The sequence below is a fragment of the Pseudophryne corroboree genome, chromosome 7 (assembly GCF_028390025.1).
Source record: "Pseudophryne corroboree isolate aPseCor3 chromosome 7, aPseCor3.hap2, whole genome shotgun sequence".
NCBI classification, from domain to species: Eukaryota; Metazoa; Chordata; class Amphibia; order Anura; family Myobatrachidae; genus Pseudophryne; species Pseudophryne corroboree.
The window spans coordinates 291,964,686-291,987,000 of record NC_086450.1 but is presented as its reverse complement, the minus strand read 5'-3'; the positions used below and the strand labels follow the sequence as shown (position 1 = coordinate 291,987,000).

Genomic DNA, 22,315 nt, shown 5'->3' with positions numbered 1-22,315 from the left:
AACATTTGTAATACAAAATGGGTCGTTCTGAAGAGCTCAGTGATTTCAAGCATGGTAGGATGCTACCCTTTGCAATAAGACGGTTCGTGAAATATCATTCCTGCTGGATATTCCACGGTCATCTGTAAGTGATATCATTAGGGTTTGGAAGCGTTTAGGAACAACAGCAACTCAGCCATGAAGTGGAACACCATGTAACATCACAGAGCAGGGTCAACGACTGCTAAGGAACACGGGTGGTCATTCAGAGTTGTTCGCTAGCTGTTTTCGGTTGCTGTGCAGCAATCAGGCAAAAAATCGGCAATTCTGCGCATGCGTATGCGGCGCAATGCGCACGTGCAACGTACTTTCACAACAGCCGATGCAGTTTCTCACAAGGTCTAGCGCCGCTTTTCAATCGCATTGCTGGCCGCAGAGTGATTGACAGGAAGTGGGTGTTTCTGGGAGGTATCTGACCGTTTTTGGGGAGTGTGTGTAAAAATGCAGGCGTGTCACATACAAACGCAGGCGTGTCTGGGGAAACGCAGGCGTGGCTGGCCGAACGCAGCGTGTGTTCGGGACGTCAAAACAGGAACTAAATAGTCTGAAGTGATCGCAAGCTAGGAGTAGGTCTGGAGCTGCTCAGAAACTGCACAATCTTTTTTTGTAGCAGCGCTGCCATCCTTTCGTTTGCACTTCTGCTAAGCTAAGATACACTCCCAGAGGGCGGCGGCTTAGCGTTTGCACGGCTGCTAAAAGCAGCTAGCGAGCGAACAACTTGGAATGAGGGCCATGGTACGTAAAAGTAGCAACAGCTCGGCTGATTCCATAGATGAAGAGTTCCGAACTTCCTCTGGCATTAATGTAAGCAGAAAAACTGTGTGACGGTTGCTTAATGGAATGGGTTTCCATGGTCAAGCCAAGTCCAATACCAAGCATCGGATGGAGCGGTGTAAAGCACATGACACTAGACTACAGAGCAGTGGAAACATGTTCTGTGGATTGACGAATCACGCTTCTCTGATGGCAGTCAGATAGGCGAGTCTGGGTTTGGCGGTTGCTGGGAGAATGTCACCTGCCTGACTGCATTGTGCCAACTGTGAGGTTTGGTGGAGGAGGGATAAAGGTATGGGGCTGTTTTTCAGGCTTTGGGCTAGGCCCCTTATCTCCAGTGACGGGCAATCTTAATGCTTTAGCATACCAATACATTTTGGACAATGCTATGCTTCCAACATTGTGACAACAGTTTGGGGAAGGCCCTCTTCTATTCCAACATGGCTGTGCTCCAGTGCACAAAGCAAGGACTATAAAGACATGGTTTGACGACTTCGGTGTGGAAGAACTTGACTGTCCTGCACACAGCCCTGACCTCAACCCCATTGAGCACCTTCGGGATTAACTAGAATGGAGATTGTGAACTAGGCCTTCTCGTCCAACATCAGTGCCTGATCTCATAAATGCTCTACAGAATGAATGGGCAAAAATTCCCACAGAAATACTACAAAATCTTGTGGGAAGCCTTCCAAGAAGAGTGGAAGCTGTTATAGTAGCAAAAGGGGGACCAACTCCATATTAAAGTATATGTATTTGAACACAATGTCAATACAGCCCCTGTTGGTGGAATGGTCAGGCGTCCAAATACTTTTGTGCATATACAAAATTACAGAGGTGAGTGCGCTGTCAACGGCTGCCGGTATAGGGATGGTTAGTCCCTGAAAAAAGTGGATCTAGGGTAAGAGTATATACTGGCGCCGGCTGAGTTTCAATTAATGAACAGATAAGCGTATTTGTAAAAACCAAATTCATCAATTTATTACAATATGTACTGGAAAAATTTAACCATATAAATGACTGTTAAAAAAGCTTCAGTACAGTGGACTTAAAAAGATTTGAGAGTCTCTCAAGTAGGCAAGTAGCAGCAGGGGTGTATGCTCCTGAGGAAGCTGGCAGCAACTAAGACCAGCGATACGCGTCGAGCTTTTATTCTATGACCACAGACATCCCTTCTACCTGCCACTCATTTATCTGACAACAATTGGACTCACACACTCCTGCAGGATCCTCCTAAGTGCTATCATCTGGACACCCTGGACATACACCCCTGCTGCTACTGGATCTCGGTTTGCAATTGGAGAACCAAGGGGACTTTGTACTAAGAAACCGGGTAATATCCACAATTTAATTGCTTTGAGGACTATTCGGAGGAATGAGCCCTAGTCGGAAATAAGTATCATTTGCTTTAATGGGGATAGAAGTGGTCCTACTTGCCTACTTGAGAGACTCTCAAATCTTTTTAAGTCCACTGTACTGTACATATTGTAATAAATTGATGAATTTGGTTTTTACAAATACGCTTATCCGTTCATTAATTGAAACTCAGCCGGCGCCAGTATATACTCTTACCTTTGTGCATATAGTGTAGCTTATATGTACACACACTTTGCGGGATGCAATAGAGTCCGAGATCTAACCACCTCCGGCGATCTCGGACTCCATTACTTCCCACCGATTATGTCAAATATACAAATATATACTAACACATAAATGTTCCCAAATCAGATCACATTAGGAGCAGTCTTGGAATCTGGTCAGGTTATGGCTAAACGTTTTCATTATATGAAAATGGTGACTTGCATCTCACTTTATTATTGGAAGTTCTTTTTAGTAACTATCAATGCTGTTATTTTATTTTCCTATATCATATATTACGACAATTATGAGTACTTTGTGCAAGTGATACAATTAATATTCACAAAATAGCTCCTAAACAGATAACTGATGACAAAAGTTACACAATAACACAAAACACATCTCCTGAAAAACCTTTGTTAAATTATATCAACTAATATTTTAGGTTTCGTGTTCAGATGTCTGAGATCACACCCTGAATTAATGCTATGTTGTATAAACAAAAGACAACACATATCTTAAATCCTGTACTCAGTGGAACATACGGTTGTACAGACGTGTCCCTAAATACACCATGCAGCATGAGACGGCGTGAGTGAGCCATCAGGTTCCGTGCAACCCTGCTAATGCCGGGTATCTTTTTTTTTGTGTAAAATGTGTCTTAAGGTGGGTACACACTAGTAGATATATCTGCAGATCAATTGATCTGCAGATATATCTATCTATGTATGGATCGGGCAGTGTGCTATGCATACACACTGCCCAATCCGTCGGGGGACTGACGTCATGAACTGGGCGGGCGGGCGCCCGCCCAGTTCACCTGTCAATCACCGCCGGCCGCCGCAGCATGTGTACGGGCGGTCGGACGACCGCCCCGTACACACACAGCGACGCGCCAATATATCGTTAGATATATTGGCCGTCGGCTGTGCTGCGCAGCCGACGCGATACGTCTGTGAACGACGGAGTTCACAGACGTATCGCCCGTACACACTGGCCGACGGTCCCGCGATGTATCGGCCGTTCAAGAGAACGGCCGATATATCGACCAATGTGTACGGGCCTTTAGTCACAACGCAATCGTGTACAGATTAGGAGACTCAGTCATATAGCAAATGAATAAGAACAGACTTTTCATGCCTCCTAGTCACATTGTCACATTTGCAAATAAGAAGGCATTTTAGGCAAAGAAGCAAAAAAGACGCCTGACACTTGAAGATTCTCACGCAACCTGGCGTGCTAAAAGGGGCTGTTTGGCGTGACTGCAGCAAAGATGTATGAGGGAATATCTGTATACAGATGTGTCCACTTACATCTAGCCTTCTTGCACGTTAACAACAGCCATGATGTGGTGTGACTCGGTAATGCAATGAGTCCTTACGCACAACTTTTGACATTAAAATGCGTCTTATTTGCATATCAATGTGAATAGGACGCACAAGCAGCTTATGCTTTTTTAAATGATATGCAGCATGCCTATGTTTGGAGTGTGACTGCAGCTGTATCTGCATATGAAATGCTACATAACAGTGTTTTCCTAGAAAACACTGTAACGTACTATTTTATATGCAGGTACAGCTGCAGACGCACAGAAAATATAGGCATGCTGCATATAATTTTAATAAGCAGAGTCTAATGGAGTTGCAAGGGATCTGTCATCTCACTCACGCCAGGCATCTCCCGCTATGTGGCGTATTGAGGCAAGACGTATGAGGACACATCTGTACACTGACTAGTTTCTATATACTGGACCATCTGCAGACACTGCTTATTTAAATGGTTATTTTGGATAATTATCAGTACAAAATGATTTACTATTATGCTTCTCACAGTTTCTCCAAGCACATCCTTTCCTCAGCACTTTATGGTGGGAAACTACTATTTGTATTTTATTACCGGCAGTTTCTCACTGGAGCCTGCCTGTGTGAAAGGCCTTTCCTCATCGCCACCGTCTGCCGTCCTTGGGCGGATATTGAAGTTTTCGTCATCTATTTGAAGATCTGTGCTCTCAAACTCCTCATCAAATGTTTCATCATAAACAGACATTGCCTGCAGTATGTCATCATCAGTTGTAAACAAAATTGTATCGCCAAACTGTTCTGCAACTAAGAAATTCAATAAAAGAATTGATCTAAATGATCCATACAACAGCAAGAATTGTAAAATTCAGTACTGGACAAATCCACATACAAGATATCCAATTTAAAATGCCACAGAATTATATTGGTGAATAGACAAATGTTGCTTAGATAAGCCACGTATACACTGGGTGACAACACAGGACGATATGAACAATAACAATCTTTTTTGCAAGATCTATTGTTCATATCGTCTAGTGTGTATGCCTGAACGATGCGCGCACCCGCAGGTCATTCTCGTTCATCCATGACCTATCGAACATGTAGCTCAATGTTAACTATATTGTTAAACTGCATGTTCGAGAGTGCGGGGGATGACGTCACTGAACAATATTGGTCATTGATATCGTTCAGTATGTATACACTGGCGATCTCCCCTAATTAGCAATAAACGATATAGTGCTGATTGCTAACTAGGAGAGATCGCCCAATGTGTACCCGGCTTTAGTCTTCATAATTCCTGACTATTCTGACTGATTGTGACCGTACAACAAAACAATACATATCCTTCCACCCATAAGCTAAAGGCCCATACACACTTGCCGATAATATTTTATCGGCAAGTGTGTATGCCCCCAGCGACGACCGATGCGAGGCCCCACGGGTCGGCAACGATCGTCGTTGTTGGCAGTGCATGCATGCAGGATCTGGACTGTCGTCCAGGACCTGCATGCATGGCTAGCGGAGGCGTGACGTCAATGAGCGATATGAGCGGTCATATCGCTCAGTGTGTACAGTCGGCTGCCGACCGGCCGGCCCGGGAGGGGAAACATTAGACGATGTCACTCATAGAGCGACATCGTCTAATGTGTACGGACCTTTGACATACTCCACTTTGCTCAGATGCTGTCAATAAAGGAATGCAATGCAATGATATTGCAAGATCTATTATAGACCTTGACTAATAAACCTATCCAGTTCATCTCTGTGGATGACAAATACATACTGTATATCTGAGTATTGAACTCTGCCATGAACAGAATATATTTTGAGGTAAATTTCTGTAATTAGTCACACACTGCAATATATACAGCAACCTCTGCCCTTGTATGCTTTGGTAATGTTATTTTTATCCTGCTAATAAAGCTTATTTAAATTAAAGATCATCAGTAAAAAAAAAGAGACAAAAAGAGGAGACAGATTTCTGAATAAGATAATGGGAATATGTGAATGTAAAATAATACATTTTCCTATTTGCATTATCTGCAATTTTACATAAAAAGAAAAACATGGCAAGGAATGCCGTTCAGAGGGAAAATAAGAAAACATCTCCATACCTCCAGAAAGTGTACCAGAAGCCTTAGCAATTTCTCCTTTGAAGATTGCAGTGTCATCTAAAACTATTTCAATGTCTTTTATGCCACGAAATGAATGTATTCTAGATTTATTATAATTCCAAATTCTAATCATGGCCACCTTACAAGGATATGTAAAATCTAAGTAAATAAAGTGAATAATTCCAGGAGTAAATGGTGCAAGCCAGAGATGCATATCATCCTGAGTCTTGTTTACGCCATCAATGAGATTTGTCACAACTCTAGGGTCTTTGCCATATGCTGGCAAGACATTTATATTTGGAGGATCTGCTTCAATCTTCGCTATTTGAACTGGGTTGCCAGTAGACGAAAAGATTTCTATTCCATTCAGGCCAACGTAGTGCCTGTCACCCCAAGTAGATGCTATTTTAAAACACAGATGTTGCCCGTATGGCAAAACTGGTATCTCAAAGTCATTGCCATCATCTTTGTCATTTTCTACCATGTTTACATCTCCTGCATTAGGCAGCTCACAGCATTTTCTTGCTGTTACACTTTGTTTTCCTGTTTTTTGCTGTTGCATAAACTCATCAAAAATATCTCCTTCAAATTCCATGTTAGATATTCGACCTCGGTGAGACTGATTGAATTTCCGCAAAGAAGTCCATGATTCCATCAGTTTATTTTCTTGATTACAGACCCACCTTGGTCTGGTTTGTGTGGTTCCTTGATTACCTACAAGTAAAAGATATATTTAGAAAGTTTTCTTTTGTCAACTAAGCATGTGACCCAGCACATGATATGCAGAATACCCACAAAAATGTAAAAGAACACAGAAGAGCCTACTATGTACTTAACAAGGAACTCCTGTGTACACGCACATGTTGATCTACAAACTCAGATACTTTGGTGATCAGCTACAGTACATGTAGTTGCACAAATCAAGACCAAAGGGGATTATTTGCTGTAATTAGGCCATTTCTTACTGTGTAAATAAGGCACAGGTGGGATTATCACGCTCCCCACCAACAGGAAGAATTAAAATAGCCAATGGGATCTTTCTCAGTCATTTTCAATATTTTATGGTACAGATAAGGGTTATCTCTACTTTCTGCAATGCCCATATAGCCCTTGGCAGCTATCATTAATGAGTTTACTGTAAAGTGGGCGAGACTAGACACAAGGCAGCTTTGTTTCTCAAAAAAATTGTCCAAAAATATACTCCAAATAATACTGGTACTTTGATTTCTTTAATATCAATGCTTGGTTGGGAAGTTATATAGATTCGGGATGAAAATAAACAAATAGGAAACATAAGGGAACATAAATCTCTTATCCTAAAGTCTCATTATCTCTAAGAATCAGGAGGATTTAGTTGTATAGCTTGAGCTTTATTCAATGACTGCTGCGTGCAATTTGTTGAAGGGCCATTAGAAGTTGTTTCAGCTCTTTCTAAGGATTTAGAGTGCTGGAAACAGTATAGTATTTACTGTTAGTGTTGAGTGCACTCAAGGAAGATTAACTTACTTCTGCAATTTACATATCTATCCCACACCTTCTCAGTCCTTTTATGGAGGTCTCAGAATATGAAAGTCAAAAATTCAGACAGTGTTTAGTGCAGATATGATTTGCAATGATAAATGTAACGGACATTTGGAAATATTGATATGGTCTTTCAATTAGTGCATCGCATACCTTCCAACATGACCCCCTCCGGGAGGGACATAATGCTCTGTTTCTGGGCTTTTCTCTTAATTTATGATTGCTGACACCTCTGTTTTGAACAGGTTAATTGATAAGAAAGGTGATTAACCCCAGGTGATAGCAATCATAGGAGCAGAGCATTCTGTCCCTCCTGGAGAGGGTCATGTTGGGAGGTATAGTGCATATAGTTATAATGCATGATAACCTAAGTCTACCTTGGTGGCAATCGAAGCAAGGACCAGTGAAATAATACATTTGATGACACTGCAATAGTCACAGACTAGATAAAGACTGCAGCTGCTTGCCAGCTCTTTTATCATAATTCACTTTCTGAGATCATGTGATCTCTGCAGATCAAAGATTGTTCTTCAGTCATCCAGACATAATCATGGCGCACTGCCTATGAGTGAATACTGTGCAGGTTTGGATATAGCTTTATTGTCTAAGTTAATAAAACTATGTACTTTATGTAGTGAATTGTATTCAATACTCAAAACAGCCAAGAACATTGTTGCATAATGTATGAATGAAAGCTACAGGTAGTCAGTACCTTGTGTTATATATTTGGGGTATATTAAACGTTTTTTATATTTTCCTAAATGGTGGCACATTGATCCTTCTATGTAAACTTTCTCTGCACGAGGGAAACTGCAGGATGTATAGCAGATATGGGTCCAAATATGGTGATGGACTACTGTGTTATGATGAGGTAGAGAACTGGAAAGGCCCAATCTCCAACCAATATGCAAATCATCAAATATAAACTTACAAATATGTCTCCATTTAAAAGGGACCTAGGGTTATATTTACTAAAGACCCTCACAAACGGAGCGATGTGTCCTCCAGCAACACGTTGGGAGCGATGGGACCTGGTGGGGTGTCGGCATCGGCAAGTGCACACACACCGCTTTCGGCAATGCATGGCATCATTTGCCACCTCCCCAGATCTTTCTGCATGTTTAAGAGATCTGAGGAGGCGACAAATCGATCCAAGGGTGCGCGTATCACATCATTTACATGCCCACACATGAATCGTTTTTAAACAACGTGTCGTTTCGATCGGTCAGAAACGTCCTCATTGTTTAAAAAAATCTTACCATGTGTGGGCACCTTAAAAGTTGATTTGGGTCAATTTTTGTAGATTCTTGATTGATGTTTGGTCAATTTTTGATCGATTTTGCATTTCAGGATTTAAATAACACTTTTACTAACAGATGATTTTTGACATGCTTTTAAAAAAAACAAGTCAAAAAGTAATCTCTTAGTAAATGTGGGATTTAGGGATATACAGGTTGAGTATCCCATATACAAATATTCCGAAATACGGACTTTTTTGAGTGAGAGGGAGATAGTGAAATCTTTGTTTTCTGTGGCTCAATGTACTCAAACTTTGTTTAATACACAAAGTGATTAAAAATATTGTATTAAATGACCTTCAGACTGTGTGTATAAGGTGTATATGAAACATAAATGAATTGTGTGACTGTAGACACACTTTGTTTAATGCACAAAGTTATAAAAAATATTGGCTAAAATTACCTTCAGGCTGTGTGTAGATGGTGTATATGAAACATCAATGCATTCTGTGCTTAGACTTGGGTCCTATCGCCATGATATCTCATTATGGTATACAATTATTCCAAAATACGGAAAAATCCGATATCCAAAATACCTCTGGTCCCAAGCCTTTTGGATAAGGGATACTCAACCTGTATTTACGAAAAGTCGTTCTGGTTCGATTTTAGGTAAGTGTTTGGTCGATTTTGTATTTCATGGTCTAAATTCCACATTTACAGTACTAGTAGATGATTTTCGATTTTTTTTTTTTTTTAAACAATGTCAAAAATCATATGTTAACTAAATGTGTGATTAGACCCTGAAATACAAAATTGATAAAAAAATCAACTTTTAGTAAATATACCTGCTAGACACACTTGGCCTAATGACTGCAAGTTAGCCATAATGGTGTGCATGCAGTGTCGGACTGGGGCATGAAGGTGGTAGGGGCCCATGTTTAGGGGTGTGGACAGTCTCCAGAAGGGGTGCGGCCAGCCACAACATTGGTAACCATTAGAGTGTGTATGGGCTGGGCCCATTGATTAATATATAGTAAATACTGCTAGTGCATGAATGAAAATGTACAAGATGAATAACAGCAATGAACTGTAGAAAATACACCATAGTCCTATGCAGTAACATATGTATAATGTATAATACAAGTGCACAGTCTGGAACCTAATCCCAATGTGAGGGGGTGGGCTTCCAGGCAGTGGTGCCTATTGGGGGTGTCAAAGTCAGAAAAATGTTTCTATGCACGTTGCCATATTTGCACCGCACACTGGTCTGCGCTGCGCATGCGTACGCTCTCCCGTGAAGGCGCATACCCGCAATAGCGTGCACCCGCGGGCGCACGGTATGCGTATTTACGGTAGAGTTTATGTAGTCGTAGCGTGCGACTCATTCGTTACATATTTTCACAATTAATGTAGTTTGTAGATCATGGTCCCTTTGATAGATTCTGAAAGTTTGGTTAATATAGAATGTCCCTGAGCTGAGGAATCCCTCTTTGTATCGTAGGAAGGGTCTAACAGGAGTCATGCAGTAGTGTTTGGTACCCATCGGAAGAGTATTTAAATAGCAATATTCCGGTGTTGGTTTGGAGCGTATTAATCGCTCGTGCGGATAGTTATGGACATAAGAAGTTTATGTCCATTTCTATTATTTACTCATACTCAGGTATGCGGCGGGAAACCTAGTTCCCCACCCACCTGAGCTGTTGGAAATCGTCACAGCCCACCTGTATGAATCAACCTATGACCTTTTGTTATGATGCAGGGCCGAATTCCTTCGTCCAATGGACAATGGGATTGTAGGGACTATGAGATTGCATTGTGTGTGGGGCATAAATAGGCAGGCCGACCACATCCAACTCTCACTCTTCAACGGTTCTCATTGCTGAAAATCGGGTGCTGGATGTCCAGGCGCATGCGATCGTTTACCCTTGTGCGTAAGTTTCTCTCCGTAATCATATTGTCTTACTGTGAGCCAATCTCTCTCTCTCTCTCTCTCCTTCTCTCTCTCTCTCTCTCTCTCTTCTCTTTCTCTCGTATCTCCCATTGACTAGTATTGTATAGTATTAGATCAGCATAGTATTGTAGTGTATTTCTTGTATGGTTATTTGGTTAGGAAGTCTCTGTTATATTGTAGTGTATCATTTGTACTGTGATTCTTTTTGCAAGTATAATAGTTATAATACAGATAATAGGCTTTGGACCCTAAACAGTTATCTGTGTATTTTCTCATAGTGTTGTGTTCACTTGAGCGTCGGTGACGCTCAAGCAGCTTTGTAGTTAGTCAGGTTACACAAGGTTGCACTTACACCCTGTATTCACATTAAGGTATTCTGTGTATTTCATTGATAAAAGGTTTAGTCATAAAGGTATAGCGTTGTGAGCGTCTGCGCCGCTGGTGATCTCCTCGTGGTCTCGAGCGTCCGCTACGCCGTAGCGAATCATTACACTAATCATAGCCAATAACGTGCTGTCCTGTGATCTCTGGGCCGTGAGCGAACGTGACGCTTGAGCGTCTCGCCTACGGCTGAGCGATCGTTACGCAACTAGCGTACCCTTACGGTACTTCTTAAGTAAACAGCGTACTGTGTTCTTAGACTTCATTAAGGGTTGTTTATACGACAAAAGAATTTAACATTGTCAATTGGGGACTCGTCCTGTCCTTCTCATATCTGCACTAGGTAGATCAGCAGACATTATCCCCCAGCAAAGGGTGGGAGGTTGTCTCGCAGTGCTGACGGGATAAGCGTCTGCTTCGCTTAGATAAAGAGTGCTGAAGGAATCCGGGAACCGGAAGTAAGAACAAAACGCTTGTGTCTCTTAAAACTGTATTTCTCTTCTGTCTTGCGTATACACGCACGCATACATATATATCTGCATTTCTTTTTCAAATTTCGTATATCACTATTCCTGTTTGCCAATTTTTATAGTTGATAGAAAGTGCTAAAAGAGATTTGCTGTTATTTCATAGTAGAGGTGATAGTTAAAATATAGACCAACACACGGCTTGTCTGGGAGATAAGGCAGTCAGTGTGGTGTGCGGTAGATGATCAGGGATCATCTACATTGATAAAGGTAGAAATTGTGTTACGGTGGATCTTTGTTTTGCGTACACGTGTCTCTAACAAAGACTAGCGTACGCAATCCAGAGGCAGACGCACGCAGCGTACATTACGCAACGTAGCGTCTGGTTACGCCCACGTAGCTCAAGTCACGAAAAGTTGGATTTTAGCGCAAAGCGATAATTAACGCAAAGGCGATAAATAACGCACAGCGGTAGATAACGCGACGCGGTAAATAACGCAAATCTATTTTTGAAAAAAAATCTGAAATTTAGTTTAACAGATCCTGCTCCTAATTGGTAACACAGCTGGGCTGAAGACAATTTCTGCGCAGAAATAGATATAGAAACAAAGTGTACATGTGTTGAGTGAGTGTGTTTTTATCACATAAGTTTATATAACTTAGAGGTTGAACCAAAAGGAAAGTCGGGTACTCGTCAAGGAACATACGTGTAAGTGACATATACGGTGGCTAGGGAGGCATTCCTGGTTAAATAATATTTGAGCATTAGAGTATAGCGGACCATAAGGTAACAGACCAGGAGGTCATAAGGTAACAGACCAGGAGGTCATAAGGTAACAGGTAAAATAGACAAAGAGGTCCGCTATAAAGGTACAAGAGGCACAACGCCAGGGGTGTTGGTGCAGAACCCATATAGGCCATACAAGCTCATGCTGAAGGAATTCGCAGCCGAAATTTTCGATTCCATTGATCTTTCAGTACAATAACAAGTAGTGCTTATGTACTGAACGATTGTACCGCACGTAATTGTGTGCAGTAGTTAGTAATCTGACCTAATACCATTAGAGTAAAGTGGTCACAAACGCTATTTGTACATTCTGACGTGATTTGTGTAATTTTTTATTTTTGGAAGGGAAGTTCGCTGGTCACTCAGGAACTATCTAACAACCCCACCTTTACTGGAAAGAGTAAGTGTCCTGCGGGTAACCCTCATATGTTCCAGTAAACAGAAGGTTCCATAGGGGCCCTGTATCGAGTACGCCAGCACCATATCGGTGTGATCAGGTCGTATTGGTCGAGGTGGGCGAGTGAGTGGGGTACTCGGTAAACCGCCACCGCCGGCCTATTGTGAATAATTTGGTTTGCTGTAAGGGTTCGCTGAAGACCGTGATATAAAGATCACAGGAGTAGTAAGCAACACCTGCAGATTATGGGGGCCAATTGTTCAGGTAGGGGGCGATCAACCTCGGTTCGGGTTGATTCAGAGAACCGACCAGTCGGGTCGGCAAGATACATCATGTGTGAAAAATACGGAAGTCACACAGAGGTTTTATGTGATGAATGGGAGAGAATGACTGTACAAGACAGGGAGAAATTCCCAAGAATAGGTAGCTTCAGTCCAGAAGTGTTACAAAATTTAAGGAGGAGGATATGTCTCATAAAATCAACAAAGAGACGAATTCAGCATCATGATTATTTACAGTTGTGGCAGCAGGAAGGTGAGATACAGAGAGGTTTGGCTCTGGCGGCGGGATCTGGGGCAGTCAGGAAGCTGATAGCCACAGCCCCTCCTCCACCATACATTGCAGGAGAGAAGTTGATTGCGGAGAGAAACGCACTGGGTTGTAAAACACAAACTCTTAGTAACCCTGTAAATGTCAATGATGTTAACCAAGTAACCCAGGCAATTATTAACCCGTGCAAGTTGTACCCTGTTTTGAACTTTCCTCAGGAGTGTGATCAAGATGACGATTCGACAACAATTTCAGCGCTCTCTCTAGCGGCCACCATATCAGAAACCACAGTAGGAACTGCACCTCTCACGAGATTAGTGAAGGCCCCTAGCGGAGGGATAGGTGAGGTCGTGTCAACGGGTAAGTATGGCACCATGCATTACACTGAAACAATTTCACCACAAGCTGTAGAATCTACACAGAATGAAGTTGTTAGAGTTAATCCAGTTAAGGTGATAGTAGTTCCCAATGGGAAAACAGATGCATCAGGAGCCACACCCGTTAGGAACATTGCCATGTATTGCCCGTTTACTAGAATGGAATTGAGGACTATAGTGTCTGAATTCCCAGACCCCAGAAAAGATTTAGTGGCAAGCCAAAAATACATCAGGGATCTAGGAAACACTTTAGAGCCCAATAATAAGGATTGGCAGATAGTGCTAAGAGCTTGCTTACCTTCCAATGTCGACTCAGTTCAATTCTTGACTGATTGTGGACTAGATAAAGATGTACCGCTTACAGATGTGTACGACAAGGATAATGTAAAAAGGATAAATTTGCAGCTAAAAGAGTATTTCCCAGCCGTTGCTAAATGGAATAAAATATTTTCCATTAAGCAAAAGGAGTCCGAAACGGCAACAGAATATTTTCACCGGGCACTATTAGAAATGGCAAAATACACTGGTATAGAAGACATTAGGACCAACCCAAACCATCAAGAAGTAGCAGTATCTGTACTGATGGATGGTTTAAAGGAAACATTAAAAGCTAGGGTACAGACCACGCAACCATGTTGGCGAGGTCTGTCGGTGTCCACTTTGAGAGAGGCTGCTATTGATCACGACAGAAACATCACCAGGCACAGAGAGTCGCAAAGTGATAAGTTGATGTCAGTAAGTATACAGGCGCTGACCACAAAGCAGCCTGCGTATGTACCATCGAATCCTGTAAGTAAGTCAACTGTAATAACTTGTTATTCCTGTAACAGACCGGGACACTATGCACGAGAATGTAGAGTAAGAAATGTACCAAAATCTTTTCAACCCCCTAGACAACGACACGACACACGACATTGGGAGCAGGGTCCACAGAGGCGGAGGTTTGAGCCACATACAGGGGAAACAAAAAGATATCCCCCGAACAGAGACTGGCATGCCTCTGGTAGTTCCCAGCTAACTCCCTCACAAGTAGTCGCTGCCAGCGGGGTACAGGCAGGTCACCATACCCAATAGGGGTGTGGCCATACCTGTAATCTGCAGCCAGTTAAGTTGATTGCCAGTCTTGGAAGCGAACCAGAGATTGCAATCAATGTAGCTGGTAAAACTTTAAACTTTCTTGTAGACACAGGGGCGGCCAAGTCAGTGATAAATTCGACAGTGGGCATGAGAACCACTGGTAGGACAATTCCAGCCATGGGAGTAACAGGAGTAGTCCAGCACTACCCTGTTAGCAAACCAGCCGAGATTACAATAGGGCCTTTGCATACCAAGCATTCCTTTTTGCTGGCTGCATCTGCACCAACTAATCTCCTGGGTAGAGACTTACTATGTAAAATGGGTTGCGTCATTTATTGTACGCCTGAAGGTGTATTCTTGGACATTCCTGAGAATCACGCTCAGGAAGTACGAGACATGTTAGACTCCCCATCAAAATTAATGTCACATTCCATTATGACAAATAGGAATCCATCCCAAGTAGAAGAGATGACATCTCAGATACCAGAGTCACTTTGGACAAAAGATGGACAGGACACTGGATTAATGGCAAATGTAGCTCCAGTAGTTGTACAAGTAAAAGATGGTAGGATAGCTCCAAAAATCCCACAGTATCCTCTGAAGCCAGAGGTGGAGTTAGGAGTTTTCCCAGTAATAGAACGCTTGCTGCAACAGGGCATTCTGGTAAGAACGTCCAGCACAGCCAATAGTCCCATCTTCCCTGTTAAAAAGAGTGGGGGGAGGGGTTACAGACTAGTGCAGGATCTAAGGGGGATTAACAAAATAGTTGAGAGTCAGTTCCCCGTAGTGCCTAATCCAGCTGTCATCCTAATGCAAATTCCTCCCACTGCCAAATTTTTCACTGTTATTGACCTCTGCTCCGCTTTCTTTTCGGTACCTCTGCACCCTGACAGCCAATATTTGTTTGCATTCACATACAGAGGAGTCCAATACACATGGACTCGGTTACCCCAAGGTTTCATAGATAGTCCAAGTATATTTTCTCAGGCTTTGCATGATTGTTTACAGTCTTTCCAACCAGACAGTGGATCAGTATTGATACAGTATGTGGACGATTTATTACTGTGTTCAGATTCACTGGAAGCATCTCTGAAGGATACGAAACAGCTCCTGTTTCATCTTTCAGACACCGGACACAAGGTGTCCAAAGACAAGTTGCAATTATGCCAAACTAAGGTAAAATATTTGGGACACTGTCTAACACAAGGACTGAGACACCTGACCGCTGATAGAATCCAAGCAATTAGAGACATGACACTGCCACAAACCCAGCAACAGATCAGGACGTTTTTAGGAATGTGTGGGTATTGCCGTAATTGGATCCCAGGGTTTTCCATATTGGCGTTACCTTTGCAGGAAATGGTCTCCTCAAACAAACCTGATAGGATCTCGCATACAGACGAATCCGAAACAGCATTTCAGAGACTTAAGCAATGCCTAACGCAGGCACCAGCACTAGGTATGCCAGACTATGGGAAACCCTTTGAACTATACGGAACAGAAAGTGCTGGGTGCGCAGCAGGTGTACTAACCCAAAAACACGGTGATGCCAGCAGGCCAGTTGCATACTACAGTGCTCAGCTAGATACGGTAGCGCGATCCCTCCCCACATGCTTGCGAAGCGTTGCTGCGATAGCATTGCTAGTGACAAAAAGCGAAGATGTCGTGCTAGGCCACAACCTCACAATCCATACACCACATGCGGTATCTGCCTTATTGAATTCTGCCCAAACCAGACACGTCTCATCAGCAAGGTTCACAAGATGGGAATTGGCATTAATGGCCCCAGTAAACATCACCATAAGGAGATGCAGCGCATTAAATCCTGCAACCTTCCTCCCAGGTGTGTCTGGTCAGACACAAAGGGTGGAAGGTGAGAGTGATGGGGAAGGAGGATTTAATGCAAAGGAAGATACACATGATTGTATGGAATATTTGACCCAAAATTTTACCGCAAGGCCTGACATCAGTGACAACCCACTGGAAGATGCAGAACTCACGTTCTACACGGATGGTAGCTGTCACAGACAGTCAGACTCGGGAGACTTGTGTACTGGATACGCAGTCGTAGATGACCAAGACACCATAGAAGCGGAACCGCTAGGCCCACCTCACTCAGCCCAGGTTGCTGAACTGGTCGCCCTAACCAGAGCATGTGAATTGGCTAAGGGCAAGTCAGCCAATATCTACACCGATTCTAGATACGCCTTCGGGGTAGTACATGATTTCGGAGCCCTATGGCGCCTCAGAAATTTCATGACGGCAGCTGGTACACCGATAGCGCATGCAGCTCACATAAAAAGGCTTCTAACAGCGATACAGGAACCCGACAGAGTGGCTGTTATCAAATGTAAAGCACATACATATAGTCAAGACCCAGTGTGTGTCACTTGGTAACAGCCGAGCAGACGAAGCCGCAAAGCTTGCAGCTGCTACCCCCATACAGACAGACACCACACAACTGATGGTATTTAATACCATCAACACACAGAAGTTGTGTGAGATGCAGAATTTGTGTTCCACACAGGAAAGAGCAGTCTGGAAAGCAAAGGGATATGGCCAGGAGTCCTCAGGGCTCTGGACGGATGGACATGGTAAACCAGTGGCCCCCAGAGCATATCTTCCATGCCTGGCTGAAGCAGCTCATGGGTTGACTCATCTAGGCAAGGAGGGAATGTGCAAATTGGTAAGAGCATACTGGTGCGCCCCAGGATTCTCCTCTCATGCGAGTAAAAGAGCAATGTCATGCCTTACCTGTCTGAGAAAGAATATTGGAAAGGCAATACCTACAGAACCATCCCATATCCCACCTGCCGGCGGCCCTTTCCAGGTAATACAAATCGACTTCATTCAATTACCCCCATGTCGAAATTTGAAATATGTACTTGTTTGTATAGATGTTTTCTCGAATTGGGTCGAAGCATTTCCAGCAGCTACAAATACCGCTATGTTTACAGCTAAGAAAATTGTACAGGAATTTGTATGTAGATATGGTATCCCTAGAATCATTGAAAGTGATAGGGGTACCCATTTTACCGGTGATGTCTTTCAAGGAATGTGTAAATTAATGGGTATTGATAGCAAGCTGCACACTCCGTACCGTCCACAGGCGAGTGCGAAGGTCGAAAGAGTGAACAGCACTATTAAAAATAAATTGAGTAAAGTAATGGCAGAGACAGGATTGACGTGGCCAGAAGCTTTACCCATTGTATTGTACAGTATCAGAACCACTCCCAGGTCCCCTCTTAATCTGTCCCCTTTTGAAATCTTGTTTGGTCGACAACCGCATGTCATGATTAACCCTCAGGATGATTTGAAATGTAACAATGAAGTAACTGTAAAATACTTGATTAACATGAGTAAACAGTTGAGGAATCAAAATGATAATCTGAAATTGGTGGTTCCTGATTTACCAGATAGTAATTGTCATGACATTGAACCTGGGGATTATGTAATGATACGAAATTTTCTACGCTCAGGTTGTCTTATTGATAGATGGGAAGGACCATACCAGGTCTTATTGACTAGCACCACAGCATTGAAGGTTGCTGAGAGAGAGACTTGGGTCCATTCATCCCACTGCAAAAAGGTTGCTGACCCAGAGAAGTCCCGTGATAAGGAACAGACGGTAGAGGTTGTATCACTGGAGTGTCTGTTCCAGGAGGACTGAGGCGGCACCTGAGCCTTGAAGACCGAAAGCAGCTGTCGACTCCCCACTCCCTTTTATTGTTTTCCTCCACTTCCCATCCCCTCTCCCTTAAAATTTCTTTTTCCCCCTTCTCATTCTTCTCCATTTCCTCCTCAAAGATGGACTTGCCCCAAGAGACTGTGATCCGGATTTTGATGTTAACTATGATGTTGACCAGAGCAGTCTGTTCCGGCGAGAGTACCATGGAGGTCGAGAGAGGTTCTGGAATGGGTTCCGATTATGATGATGGAGGCATAGTTTTCCAAGATCAACCAAACCAACAAGCAAAGGCGAGTATCAGAAAACGATCCGATAGAAGAAATTGTGATGGATTGTTAGCTGAAGAAAACTGTATCTGTAGACTTTGTGACAATTTGGTTGAAGATGGATGCATAAAGAAATGCCAATCCAGTTTTAATATCCATATGGACCGGCATCCATTGAGTGACTATCACTCCTTAGTGGGTAACGTGTTAAACCAAACAGATTGTTGGGTATGCTCTCAAGTACCTCAGGGTCATAGCAAATCAGGGCTAGTACCATTTCCTTTAACGTTAGGGGAGGTACTTGAGCTAAGTGGTGGGAGACCGGTGGACCGGAGGTTTAACATCTCCAGCCCTCCTAGTTTGAAGCTCCACCAATACCATGTGGATAGGTCCCTCTTATGTTTCAACATCTCCAATCCCCGAAAGCCGGGAAATTGGGAAGTGTCATGGAGCAACCTTACCATGACCTTTTCACACAGAGCAGATAGAATGCCTACAGATACAGAGCTTGTACGCCACATAGCCAGTAGAGGAAAATCTTTCCGGTATAGATACACCTTAGGAAATAGAATTACTAGAGTTGGAGAAGTATCACCAGGATACTGTGCACATATCGTACAAACTGATACGTGCCTTAAACAGATGGAAGAATTAGGGTCAGGAGATTTCACCTGGAAGGTTTGTAACATGGTAATGTCCTTCTCCGACCCATATGTTCTCCCCGATGATGCATACTTCATATGCGGGAGAAAGGCGTACAAGTGGCTTGCCCCAAACTCTGAAGGATTGTGTTATATTGGAAAGGTATTGCCTGAAGTGATGACTGTTACACATGACAAAATGAAGGACATACACCGTGGTGCCCAAGCTCCTTATACTCACACTCATTACGAGCACCGAGTTAAAAGACAACTGTCAGAAAGGTTAGAGCATCCGGCCTCTGATCTTATCCATGAATCCACCGGGATTCAGGTTCTGGTAGCGTTAGATTTCACTCGCACCGCTCGAGGAGTGATGAATTATAGATACATTTCCGCACTCGCCAATTTGTTAGATAATATCACTGAAATGTATGATGACACGTTTAGATACACTGGAAGAGAACTTCAAGCTTATAAAACAGAACTAGTTCAGCATAGGATGGTTCTTAATTATCTTACAGCAGTAACAGGCGGATATTGTGTTACATTGGCAACACAGTACGGCATAAAGTGTTGCACGTATATCACAAATAGCACCGAGGATCCGGTAGAGGTCATAGACCAAAAGATGGACGATATTCTCCAATTGAAGTGGGAATTTCGTCAAAAACACAATCTCACCCTTGCTGCTGTAGGTAATGAGCTGACTGGTTGGGTGTCATGGTTGAACCCGCGAAATTGGTTCTCCGGTTTAGGAGACTGGGCTCAAGGAGTCATAATGGATGTTGGAAAGTTTCTACTATGTATCTTGGGTGTCGTTATATCGATTGGATTGATATTTAGATGCGGGCAGGCTTTAATGAGGTGCAAACAAAGTACAAAAGTGATGAGCCTGAGGAGTGAGGAAACTGTAATTAACCTGGATTTGATTTATGACCCAATGATAGAAACCATGATGTGATGAAAATGCGATTATAAGGTCCGTTTCTTTCACCTGTTTTTCTGCTTTTTCTCCAAGATACAAAGACCCCCTTGGACGAGGAAGTTGACGAGACGCTATACAGACAACAGACAAGCACCAAAGATGAAGTTTTGACAACCTATGATATGGACACTTGATGAACTTTGCCATGGATCCCCAGTTTCCCTAGTATTTTTAAACTCACGCTAGCCCAACATTTTTGTAAATCTGATGGCACTGACAAAGCTATTTGCTCATGCCCAAGGAGCAATACAGCGCAAAGAAGACGACTCTCAACAGATACCGAACAAAAACTTCAACAACAGATGTACATTTCCCTGACATAGAATACCACCGCATTTACCGTAATTATGTCTTTTCTTCATTTCTACAACCCTCAGGTAATGACACACATAGTCGATAGGGAATACAGGCACAGATATCAGCAACCACATACTTCCCCCATTCATGTATCATCAACTAAAATGTGCATCCCCATTTTGTTACAACTGAAAGCCGAAATGAGCTCGGTAAAGTTTGACAGCCCATCCACAGACCTGTACCACGGGATAAGAAGGAATTCAAATGTATACTTCGCAATACCTCGAAGCTTGATTTACCACACGTACGGCACGATGATACATGACCCTCCAAACATGGACTCATACACACATGCTTCTGCTTTCTCACTAGGTCATACCCTCTTCACACCTACTCCTCTCTTCTTCCTTACCCCACCATGGAAATCAATTAACCCCTGACTTACATTTTTTCTCCTTTTGAAATGTTTTAGAAAGTGGCAGTTATTATTGACTGCCAAAGGGTGGACTGTCAAAGTCAGAAAAATGTTTCTATGCACGTTGCCATATTTGCACCGCACACTGGTCTGCGCTGCGCATGCGTACGCTCTCCCGTGAAGGCGCATACCCGCAATAGCGTGCACCCGCGGGCGCACGGTATGCGTATTTACGGTAGAGTTTATGTAGTCGTAGCGTGCGACTCATTCGTTACATATTTTCACAATTAATGTAGTTTGTAGATCATGGTCCCTTTGATAGATTCTGAAAGTTTGGTTAATATAGAATGTCCCTGAGCTGAGGAATCCCTCTTTGTATCGTAGGAAGGGTCTAACAGGAGTCATGCAGTAGTGTTTGGTACCCATCGGAAGAGTATTTAAATAGCAATATTCCGGTGTTGGTTTGGAGCGTATTAATCGCTCGTGCGGATAGTTATGGACATAAGAAGTTTATGTCCATTTCTATTATTTACTCATACTCAGGTATGCGGCGGGAAACCTAGTTCCCCACCCACCTGAGCTGTTGGAAATCGTCACAGCCCACCTGTATGAATCAACCTATGACCTTTTGTTATGATGCAGGGCCGAATTCCTTCGTCCAATGGACAATGGGATTGTAGGGACTATGAGATTGCATTGTGTGTGGGGCATAAATAGGCAGGCCGACCACATCCAACTCTCACTCTTCAACGGTTCTCATTGCTGAAAATCGGGTGCTGGATGTCCAGGCGCATGCGATCGTTTACCCTTGTGTGTAAGTTTCTCTCCGTAATCATATTGTCTTACTGTGAGCCAATCTCTCTCTCTCTCTCTCTCCTTCTCTCTCTCTCTCTCTCTCTCTTCTCTTTCTCTCGTATCTCCCATTGACTAGTATTGTATAGTATTAGATCAGCATAGTATTGTAGTGTATTTCTTGTATGGTTATTTGGTTAGGAAGTCTCTGTTATATTGTAGTGTATCATTTGTACTGTGATTCTTTTTGCAAGTATAATAGTTATAATACAGATAATAGGCTTTGGACCCTAAACAGTTATCTGTGTATTTTCTCATAGTGTTGTGTTCACTTGAGCGTCGGTGACGCTCAAGCAGCTTTGTAGTTAGTCAGGTTACACAAGGTTGCACTTACACCCTGTATTCACATTAAGGTATTCTGTGTATTTCATTGATAAAAGGTTTAGTCATAAAGGTATAGCGTTGTGAGCGTCTGCGCCGCTGGTGATCTCCTCGTGGTCTCGAGCGTCCGCTACGCCGTAGCGAATCATTACACTAATCATAGCCAATAACGTGCTGTCCTGTGATCTCTGGGCCGTGAGCGAACGTGACGCTTGAGCGTCTCGCCTACGGCTGAGCGATCGTTACGCAACTAGCGTACCCTTACGGTACTTCTTAAGTAAACAGCGTACTGTGTTCTTAGA

At 42.9% G+C, this 22,315-nt stretch overlaps 1 protein-coding gene across 4 annotated transcripts in view; it reads right to left on the bottom strand.

The window, feature by feature from the left end:
* Positions 1–22,315, bottom strand: part of KATNIP (katanin interacting protein) — a 465,431-nt gene that overhangs the window by 150,650 nt on the left and 292,466 nt on the right. For all 4 annotated transcript variants that reach the window (XM_063934229.1, XM_063934228.1, XM_063934227.1 and 1 more), the window contains exons 16-17: positions 5,804–6,517; positions 4,285–4,493 (exon numbers count right to left, since the gene is read on the bottom strand). In XM_063934229.1, the coding sequence (XP_063790299.1) occupies positions 4,285–4,493; positions 5,804–6,517 (923 nt within the window). The remainder of the gene's footprint in view (positions 1–4,284; positions 4,494–5,803; positions 6,518–22,315) is intronic.